General features: G+C 39.5%; 1 protein-coding gene across 1 annotated transcript; it reads right to left on the bottom strand.

Annotated features, from left to right (window-relative positions):
* Positions 1-4,929: 4,929 nt before the first annotated feature.
* Positions 4,930-10,869, bottom strand: LOC101120329 (elongin-C-like). The gene has a single exon (XM_060416803.1). It carries the CDS (start codon positions 5,289-5,291, stop codon positions 4,965-4,967), a length of 327 nt encoding a protein of 108 aa, XP_060272786.1. The 5' UTR covers positions 5,292-10,869; the 3' UTR covers positions 4,930-4,964.
* Between the last annotated feature and the right edge of the window lie 37 nt (positions 10,870-10,906).

Raw genomic sequence — 10,906 nt, 5'->3', positions numbered from 1 at the left:
CCCCAGATCCAGGAAATAAGAACAATGAGGACTGGAAATTCTTTTTCGATTGTGCAGTCTACAAGTGGGTACCGTGTGATCCGGGGTCTGTGAGGCGTCTCATTCAAAGATATTGAGACTAATTTTGTAAATAATAAAGATCTTTAGTATTAAAAGTGTCCTTAAAGGAAACTTATTTACAAAATTAGTCCCATTATCTTCAAATGAGATGCCTCACAGACACCAGATCGCATGGTACCCAGTGTAGACTGACTTCCCTCCTAGCTCAGTCAGTAAAGAAACCGCCTGCAATGCGGGAAACCTGGGTTCGATGCCTGGGTCAGGAAAATCCCCTGGAGAAGGAAATGGCAACCCACTCCAGTATTCCTGCCTGGAAAACCCCATGGTCAGAGGAGCCTGGCAGGCTACAGTCTTTGGCGGGTTGAGGAAGGGCGCTCGTGAGAGTCAGACACAACTTAGCGACTAAACCATCACCAAAGAGATGTATTAATAACGAGGCCTTTCCCTGAAAAAGCAAATAGGAAAACTTCCTACAACATAATCTCTTCTCTCTCTGAAGCTTCTTACAAGCTCCTTACTCATGACAACTAAAACCTCCTCCTGCTCTTTCTTTTTTTAAAAAAAATTTATATATATATATATATTTTTTTACTTTATTTTGCTTTTTTTTTAATGTTAATTTTTTATTCTTTTATTTGACTGTGCAGGTCTTAGCTGCGGCATGTGGGATGAACCTCCCTGACTAGGGATGGAACCCAAGCCCTCTACATTGGGACTGTGGAATCTTAGCCACTGGACCACCACGGAAATCCCTTCTCCTGCTCTTTCAATCCCCGAGTCCCTAGGAGTTTTGCTTCTACTCTGCTCACTACCTTTTCCTACCTTTCCCCGACATGATGTAAAAGTGAGAAGCCATGGGGTGAGGTGTACCTGGGCTCCAGCCACACCAAGGAGACGACTGGAGTCCTTTTTGCTATTCTTCTCTTAAAGCACGTGGCATCCTTTAGAATATGCAGTCTCTTTTCCTGAATGTTTGTCTACATTCCCTGCTTTGTTATAGTTAAAAGGAGAAAATCTCCTGGGAGAAGTTCTTGTTTAAAATAACCCCTTCTTATACCAAGTTTCCTCTAACTTGAACCCTATAGCATCATATGTTTGCTAGAGTGTGATAAGGACTATTTTAGTCTATTACATAGCAACTGTCTTTAGGAATCTCCTTGATTTCTACTTTTCATTAGCGAAGAAGAAGGCTGTTATAAGAAAAAAAAAAAAAAAACCTGTTTGAAAGAGATGAAGAGATGGTGAACCAAGGAAGTAAAGAAACTCTCCTTCAATATAATTTAGAGAAAAGGAAGGACCCCCACAGGAAGGACGTTGTTTAGTCTGCTAGAGTTGCCATAACAAAATACCACAGACTGGTTGACTTAAAACAATAAAAATTTATTTTCTCACAGTCCTGGGGGCTAGCGGTCAGTGTTTCAGCGAGGTTCACTGGCTTGCAGAGGGTGCCTTGTCTTTGTGTCCTAACAGGGTCTTTCCTCTTCTCATAAGGACACCAGCCGTAATGGATTAGGACCCGTCTATATGACCTCAGTTCAGTTCAGTTCAGTCGCTCAGTCGTGTCTGACTCTTTGTGACCCCATGAATCGCAGCACGCCAGGCCTCCCTGTCCATCACCAACCCCTGGAGTTCACTCAGATTCACGTCCATCGAGTCAGTGATACCATCCAGCCATCTCATCCTCTGCCATCCCCTTCTCCTCCTGCCCTCAATTCCTCCCAGCATCAAAGTCTTTTCCAATGAGTCAACTCTTCGCATGAGGTGGCCAGAGTTACTGGAGTTTCAGCTTTAGTATCATTCCTTCCAAAGAAATCCCAGGGCTGATCCCCTTCAGAATGGACTGGTTGGATCTCCTTGCAGTCCAAGGGACTCTCAAGAGTCTTCTCCAACACCACACTTCAAAAGCATCAGTTCTTCAGCGTTCAGCCTTCTTCACAGTCCCACTCTCACATCCATACACGACTACTGGAATAATCATAGCCTTGATTAGACGGACTTTAGTTGGCAAAGTAATGTCTCTGCTTTTCAATATGCTATCTAGGTTGATCATAACTTTTCTTCCAAGGAGTAAGTGTCTTTTAATTTCATGGCTGCAATTACCACCTGCAGTGATTTTGGAGCCCCCCAAAATAAAGTCTGACACTGTTTCCACTGTTTCCCCATCTATTTCCCATGAAGTGATGGGACCGGATACCATGATCTTCGTTTTCTGAATGTCGAGCTTTAAGCCAACTTTTTCACTCTCCACTTTCACTTTCATCAAGAGGCTTTTAGCTCCTCTTCACTTTCTGCCATAAGGGTAGTGTCATCTGCATACCTGAGGTTATTGAAATTTCTCCCAGCAATCTTGATTTCAGTTTGTGCTTCCTCCAGCCCAGCGTTTCTCATGATGTACTCTTCATAGAAGTTAAATAAGCAGGGTGACAATATGCAGCCTTGACGTACTCCTTTTCCTATTTGGAACCAGTCTGTTGTTCCATGTCCAGTTCTAACTGTTGCTTCTTGACCTGCATACAGATTTCTCAAGAGGCAAGTCAGGTGGTCTGGTATTCCCATCTGTCTCAGAATTTTCCACAGTTCATTATAATCCATACAGTCAAAGGCTTTGGCATAGTCAATAAAGCAGAAATAGATATATGACCTCACTTTGCCTTAATTACCTCTTTAAAGGTCCTATCTCCAAATACAGTCACATTCTGAGTTATTAGGGGTTGGAACTTCAACATTTGAATTATGAAAACTGAAAGTCGCTCAGTCACGTCCAACTCTTTGCAACCCCAGGGACTATACAGTCCATGGAATTCTCCAAGCCAGGATACTGGAGTGGGTAACCTTTCCCTTCTCCATGGGATCTTCCCAACCCAAGGATCGAAGCCAGGTCTCCCGGATTGGAGGCGGATTCTTTACCAACTGAGCTGTCAGGGAAGCCCTTTTTGAATTATGAGGGAACACAATTCAGCCCATAACAGGTTTAAATTTTACTGGAATTAGGCTTGGATATGACATTGAAGACTTTAAGGATATTAATAAAAGTTTTTTAATTACTGAAAATATCAAACTAAATGAAATCCAAATGACAAATAGAATGACAGATTACGGAATCTGGAACTGGGTGCAAGTTGCTGAACTTTTGTCCCAGTGTGTGGGTACCTTCAACCCTGCAAATTCTTGAACATTTTTAATAAGGCAAGCTTTTTAGACGTCTTGCCATCATAGTTGTTTTTTAAAGTATGTCCTCTCTAAATGAAAAAAATTGAGATGAAATTTTTGAAATTTCATACCAAGTTGAATTTTTTTCAAGCTGGCATTTTTTGAATAGTGAATTGTCTCACACAACTGATTCTTTTTCAGCTAACTGAAATTTTAACCTAATTTTCTGTATTACAGAAACTCCTTATATTTTAACTTAGTTTCATTAAAAAAAAAAAAAAAAGTCAGCTTTCTGGAGCAACAGTATATCAATTTTGCCTGCTTCCAGCAGATGGCACTAAAGATTGTACAAAGTAATTTTCTTCTGGGATAGAGCTTTCCAGCTCCTTCTTGTCAGAGCAGAGGTGGAAAATAAGAGTATTTTCACTTGATAAGTAAACAAGGGTTTTGCAGCCAAAGGAGACTAGCAGTTTGATCACCTAAAGGCCCCTCTGATTCTGATTTGTTGCTTCTACATTCACATGTTGAAGCCGTAACCACCACCACCCTCATGTGACTGTATTGGAAATAGGGCCTTTGAGGAGGTGATTAAGGTTAAATGAGGCCAGAAGTTTGGACCCCTGATCTGATAGAACTGGTGCCCTTATAAGAAGAGACAGGAGAGAGAGCTCTCCCCACACCATGAAAAAACACAGTGAGAAGCTGGAGCCCTGCAAGCTAGGAAGAGAGCTCTCACTAGAACCCTGATCTCAGACTTCCAGGGGCCAGAGCTGTGCGACAAGAAATTTCTGTTGCTTAAGCCAGTCAGGCTATGGTATTTTGTTATGGCAGCCTGTGCTAATACAGTATTTTTCTAGGACAAACAATACCCAGCCAGAGGAAAAGTAATTGGCAAAATGGAAACATCGTTGAATGGGTGGCAAGATGATTAATGTCAACATCAAGCACAGTAACCCATTAGGAGGCGGTTTGCTTTTCCCATTAGGAGGCGGTTTGCTTTTTTTTTTTTTTAACATTGCAAAGGAAACTTTAGAGTCAATGAAAATACAGTACTTTGGATTGATCAAAATGCACAATGCACGTGAAACAAAAGTCGTATAGTTTGCTTGTTGACTGTGTGGTTACTGTTGAAAAAGTCCCTGCTTCTAAATCTGTACTTAGTAATCTTCCAAAATTTTAAATAAAGTTCTTAAATTGTAGCAATAAACAAAGAGATAAGATACACTTAAACAATACTGAGATTTATCAAAAGATGCTTAAGAAATTTCAACTCAAGTCTGACAGTTATAAAAATCAATATTTTGGCTAAATTATAAATGTTTATAATGCAATTATTTGCAATGATATGCAATTGTATAACTCTAATAATGCTAACAACTGCTGTAAGATCAGAATAGGTTTTTTGAAAAATACTAAAAACATAAAAATATATAACCCCATTAATTACCTATAGAACATGTTCTATTTATGCCTAAATTTCAGCATTTACTGTATCACCACAGCTCTAATTTAAAAAATCACATCTAAGGGTAAGGCAAAACCACCTAAGAGTGGCATATTTGTTCATGTCTCAATTTGTTGATGTATCAAACAAATTTCATCTCTGCTAGGCAAAGGAACAGAAGATAATCTGCTTTGCAATGAATTCAAAGTTCAATTGCACACAGGCAACATTCTGTAGATTAAAAAAATTACTAACTGAACCATAGGTATTAAATACTGAAAAAAGTTAACAGTTTATTATAATTTATTTTTTAACAATCTAGGAAGTTCCTAGCTATCAGCAGTACCAGGGCAATTTCAGGTGTAATTGGGAATTCACGAATCTCCATGGAATGAAACTTGTAGGTGAAATACATGCATACTTTTGGTAGCACACGTGAAGAGATCTCTCTAAAATTGACTACATTAGTTTCGTTCTCAGCAAATGGACCTGGACCACTCAACATGGCTTTAACTGTTCCTGATGTTAGCTCATGTTCTTTTTTTACAATAAATTCATGACCATCGGAAGATACTGATTTGACATACACGGCATCAGGGCGCACAGGACCACCATAGGTTTTCTCTTTGCCATCCATTAGATTCTTAGGAAATTCTACTTTGCATCCAGAAGAATGTTAGTAGTTGCTTGCCATTCCCGCAGTCCGCAGTCACCACACCTGGTCCCCAGATCTACACCACGGCTCCCAACCTACCCCCAACTGCCTGCCACCAAGGGTTCTGGGGAGGTTGGAGGAATCATTTCTGCTGGGTCACCGGTGGGTCAGTATCTTAAAAAAGTACTATTGGTGTAGAAAGCCATGGGTGTGCCAGACCCATTTTAATCTATACTTCAACATGTTATCGTTGTTCAGTTGCTCAGTCATCTCTGACTCTGAGACGTCTCAGACGACTCTGACTCTTTGTGACTGCAGCATGCCAGGCTTCCCTGTTCCTCACCATCTCCCAAAGCTTGCTCAAACTCTTGTCTATCGAGTTGGTGATGCCATCTAACCAGGTCATCCTCTGTTGTCCCCTTCTCCTCTTGCCTTCAGTCTTTCCCAGCGTCAGGGTCTTTTCCCATGAGTCAGCTCTTTGCATCAGGTGGCCAAAGTATTGGAGCTTCAGCTTCAGCATCAGTCTTTCCAATGAATATTCAGGATTGATTTCCTTTAGGATTGACTGGTTTGATCTCCTTGCAGTTTAAGGGACTCTCAAGTGTCTTCTCCAGCACCACAGTTCAAAAGCATCAATTCTTCGGCACTCAGCCTTCTTTATGGTCAAACTCTCACATTCATACATGACTACTGGTAAAACCATAGCTTTGACTATATGGATCTTTGTCGGCAAAGTAATGCTTCTGTTTTTTAATATGTTGTCTAGGTTTTTCATAGCTTTTCTTCCAAGGAGCAAGCATCTTTTAATTTCATGGCTGCAGTCACCATCTGCAGTGATTTTGGAGCCCTAGAAAATAAAGTCTGTCATGGTTTCCATTTTTCCCCATCTATTTGCCATGAAGTGATGTGGCTGGCTGCTATGATCTTCATTTTTGAATGTTGAGTTTGAAGCCAGCTTTTTCACTCTCTTCTTTCATCCACATGAGTGGGTGGGAATACACAGTAGCTGCTAAAAGACTCCCTTCGGAGGTCATTCCTTTCCTCAGTGGACTTTGAAATGTAAATGAAAAGATGCCTTTGGAAACTTGCTGCTCAAAGAGTGGTTGTGGACCACAAGCATCAGCATCTCCTTGGAGCTGGCCAGAAACTCAGAACCTCAGCCCTTCCCAAATCTACCCAACCAGAAGTTGCATTTTAACAAGATCTTCAAGTGATTCACAGGCACGTTGTGGTTTGAGATGCATCACTTTACATCTTGTATCAACAGAAAAGAGATGAGTAAGCTTGGTTCTAAAGCTTCAAAGAAACTCACTTTTCTGTTTGGTGAAAATACATTTGTGACCTATGAGAGTTCACCCTGGATTTGTGAGTATTGGGACTTTTGAAGAAAGGAGCTTTGGGAACCTAACCTGTTCATATGCGAAAGCTTATAAGATTCTAAAAATGGGTTGTAGATCCTTGTTTTCTGGAACAGAGTATAGAGCAGAGATTTCTTCATAGTTGAGAGGCAAAGCTACAATTATCTGTATATAAAAGAGTGATATTCTGAAGAGTTTTCAAGTTATACAGTAGATGCTCAGTAAATGAGAGTCCACTCTATTCAATTCCCTTCAGAATACCAGCTTAGAAATTCTCAGATGGTAGAGACCTGTGGGCTATGTTTATCATATTCTCAGTGAAATATATAAGGTTGTTCAATTGAACTAATTGCCTCAGGCTGCTATGTGTTTTAACTTCTACCTCCTTCCCAATTTTCTTGTCTCTCCTGTATTTATTCTACCAACTAATGTTGTTGCTGCTGCCATTGTGCCTATATCCACAGTGTTTCCTTCCTCTGCCTCATGATTCATTCTTTCTAACCTGCTGTGGGCTGGGTGAGTGGATAGCCACAGAAATTACCGGATAGCTAAAATAACAGCCAAATATTCTAAGTGAGAACTTGACAGGATTTTCTGTAAGTGCACTTTTTGCATGTAGGCGATGTGGTAATTATTTGCCTAATAGTCCTACCCTTTTTTTAAAAAAAAATCTTTTAGGATCTTAGTTGTCTTAGACACTTCAGACTTCAATGCTAGTTAAATGACATCAACATAGGTGACCAAATGATATGAACAACAGTGAAATTATTTCTTCCTATCATAATATGAGTCTTGGAACTCAACTTGTGAAAGTGAGTGAAGTTGTTCAGTCGTGTCTGACTCTTTGTGACCCTGTGTGAACTCAACTTAGGATGCCCTAATAAAAAGAAGAAATGAAGATACACAGGGAACATGAGAAAAAATAAAAGTAAGTTTAAAAAAAAAGAAAAATCAAAGAAATCCATATATAAGAAAGTCAGTAGTGATATATGTAAAAGATAATATTTATACATATATATATATATGGGGACAGGTTACATACTACTAATCTTTGTATCCCCAATACCTGGCCTATTAAAAATGCAATAAATGTGTAAACAGATCAGAATAAGGAGAAGAAAAAAGAAAACTGTGTCTTCATATTGGTAGAGGGACTCCTAATAGGGAATGCCACTAAGAGGAAAGTTGTTCTACAAAGATCAAATGTGATTTAAAAACTAGAGGGGGTTAAAAAAAAAAAAAAAAAGCTGTGGAAGATGGAAGCCAGAGACAACATAGAAGGAACTGAATTAGCTTTTTTTTTTTTTTAATATAAAAATAGGTATTCAGTTGTTCAAGGCTCCTACAACTTCTGCTACAGAGAATATGAGTCCCAAATTGGGGGTGACAAATAGCGGCACGTGTCAGAATTTGACATTCAGCAGAAATGTTCCTCTTGCACCTGTGGAGGTGCTCACTTTCAATAACAGCATTTTTTCCTTTTGGACACAGACTTGGTCTCAGCATTGCCCATCAAAACAAGCAAGATTGACACTACCATATTGGGGACTCTGGCACTGTAGTCACACACCTACAAAATATCACTTTCAATGATTGGTAAAAAAATTGGAGAAATGTGCCGAAGAAAAGAACTATTAGCCCCCAATGTAAAAAAAGAATGGACCAATTCAGCTTCATTTTGCTATTCAAAGCAGTGGTTCTCAAATTTTCCAGTACATCAGAATTACCAGGAGAGCTTGCTCTTGGCTCCCATCTCCAGAGTTCAGTAGGTCTGGGGTGGGACCTGAGAATTTGCATTTCAAACACTTTAAGATTCACCATTCAAAAGGATACTGGAACAAATTCTAAATATGTAAAACTGAAAAGCTTTTGACAAGCAAAATAGTATGTTGTAGTTAGCATAGCTTTATGAAGAAAAATGTAAATTAAACAACTATAGCTTGTAGTGAATAGAGCAAAGATTTTGATGCTAAATAGACTTTGGTTTAAGCTCTGTTCTATTTACAGATTTATGATTTTTACCAAGATTACTTAAACTTTATATAAGTCTTAGTTTCCTCTGGTAAAATGGGGATAAGAAAAATATCCCATAGAGTTACTGTGAGGACTAAAGGGGGGGAATATATCTAAAGAGACTAGCACAGTGCCTGGTACATAGTAAACATTCATTCAGTCCATCATCCTTTTCCTCTTCTTGGCTGACAGCAGTCATGGGTCTTGAAGCAGTAGAGTGAAATAATATATTTTCATAAAGACTGTAGAATCCGTCATGCAAAAAGACTCATAAAAATGCTAGAAAATATTATGATGAATTAGTGGACAAGTGTAAGCAGCTTAGGTGATAAAGATTGCAGGGAGGTCCAGTGGTTAAGACTCTGTGCTCCCAAAGCAAGGGGCATGGGTTCGATTCCTAGTTGGGGAACTGAGATTCCCCATGGCTGGCCAAAAGAAGAAAAAAAAGATCGTGGGGAAGAAGTGTTAAAACATAGCATTCTAGTCCTCCTCTTAGAAGAGTCTCCCCTAAAGAGATAAGGTTCAACTTCATTCCCTACACCTGTGATTAAAATGGGCTTCTTACACCCAAGAGGATACATTCCAGGGGCAGAAAGCCAACTGCCTAATTATTCCCTGAAGTGGCTGTTTTTTTCTGAGCCACTTTTCAAAGGACTCCCAGGAAGTGTTGAAAACTGTTATTGTATAATCTGGATGAAGCAAGGTGTGACCTTTTGCTCACACAGAGGCTTAGGTTTTTGTGGAAAAGCTCCCAATGCTGTGGAAAAGCACTTGCTCATTTCGTGTAGATGAAATATAATGTATTGTTGAAAATCCTAAAACTCAAAAGTACAAACTATTACAAAACACAACTGTTAATTGTATATTTGATGATATACATTATTTTTAATGATTTTAGGTATAACAGTATTGTGATTATGTTATGCATTGAAAGATACATGTTTAATGCTTACCTATAAAATAGTATGCTTGAGATTTGTTTCAAAATAATCTCAGGAGAGTAGAGGTTGGTGCCAGTATACATGAAACGAGATTATCCCGAATTGACAAATGCTGACTAGTTGATGAGTATATGATAGTCCATTATACTATTTTCTCTTACATTGTATTTCATTATCTACCTAAAATGTTAAAAATTCAAGTAGTTTGTATCAATATGATACTGTTTTCTAGGACAGGATTGTCTTATATGTGTAATTTTCTCTAAAGATTCTGAAAATTTACATTTAACAAAATCATAGGTTTTAAACCTAAGAATCTGACAATGTATCTTCCACATGCAAGATCTAGCATATTTTAGCATTTGGTGCTGTTTGGGTCCTTTATTAGTGTAAATGTATAAAATGGAAAGGAAAAATTAACCAGAATTGTGGAAATAAGAATATAAATAAATTGCAAAAAGAAAAAACTACAAATCCAACTACTGAAACCCTATTTGTAATTCATCTGGTGCATTAAAGCACCAAGTATCATTAATTCATGGCAACAATTAAAAGGGGAACTTTGCATTATTTCAAGCCTACAACTCACTTTATGGTCGGCATAATGATTCAGTAATTAGAAATATCATCTTGCCAGATTCCATTCGGAATTCGATGTTTTTGAACAGTTTCATTTCTAACACAGAGTAACTGCGGCCAGAATAAGATGGCAAAACGACTTGGGTAATGTAGTCCAGGGCTTGCTTGCCAGTTAGCATGCTGGGACATGCCAGAGATTCAAAGATTTTCCTCACGAAGACACACGAAGCTGAGATCTTGCTTTGGGTGCTACAGCTTCTCTTCTGAATACCAACAGGATGAGCCAACCCTTGGCAAAAATCTTGAGGTTAAGTTTGTCTTTCAGTTTCCCTTACTCCATCTTCCCCTTTGCCCTTCCCAGTATGTAAGTCAGTGAGAAAAGTTCTCCGTTCCGACTGAGATTCTGTTTATCATAGAGAAATGTTTCTTTTTCCTTTGCCTTGGATTATAATTGCCGAAGGACTGGGAGCTTGAATGCCTATTTCCTTTAGAATTTAATATTAAGGGGGGGGAACACCTCAAGATTAAAAAAACAAAGACAAACCCCGGGTTCCTCTTCGGAGGAAGAGTGAGTGGGGGTCAGTCCGGCCAGACGTAGCCCCGGGCTCCGGATGCCACCCCGCACGCAGCTCTCGGACGCCCTCCCCACCGCCGCCCCGCGCGGGAGCCGCCCCCGCGCCGCGTCGACGCAGGTCCACCACTCTCG

The sequence above is a fragment of the Ovis aries genome, chromosome 6 (assembly GCF_016772045.2).
Source record: "Ovis aries strain OAR_USU_Benz2616 breed Rambouillet chromosome 6, ARS-UI_Ramb_v3.0, whole genome shotgun sequence".
In the NCBI taxonomy this organism is placed as follows: domain Eukaryota; kingdom Metazoa; phylum Chordata; class Mammalia; order Artiodactyla; family Bovidae; genus Ovis; species Ovis aries.
This window is presented reverse-complemented; position numbering and strand designations above follow the sequence as displayed.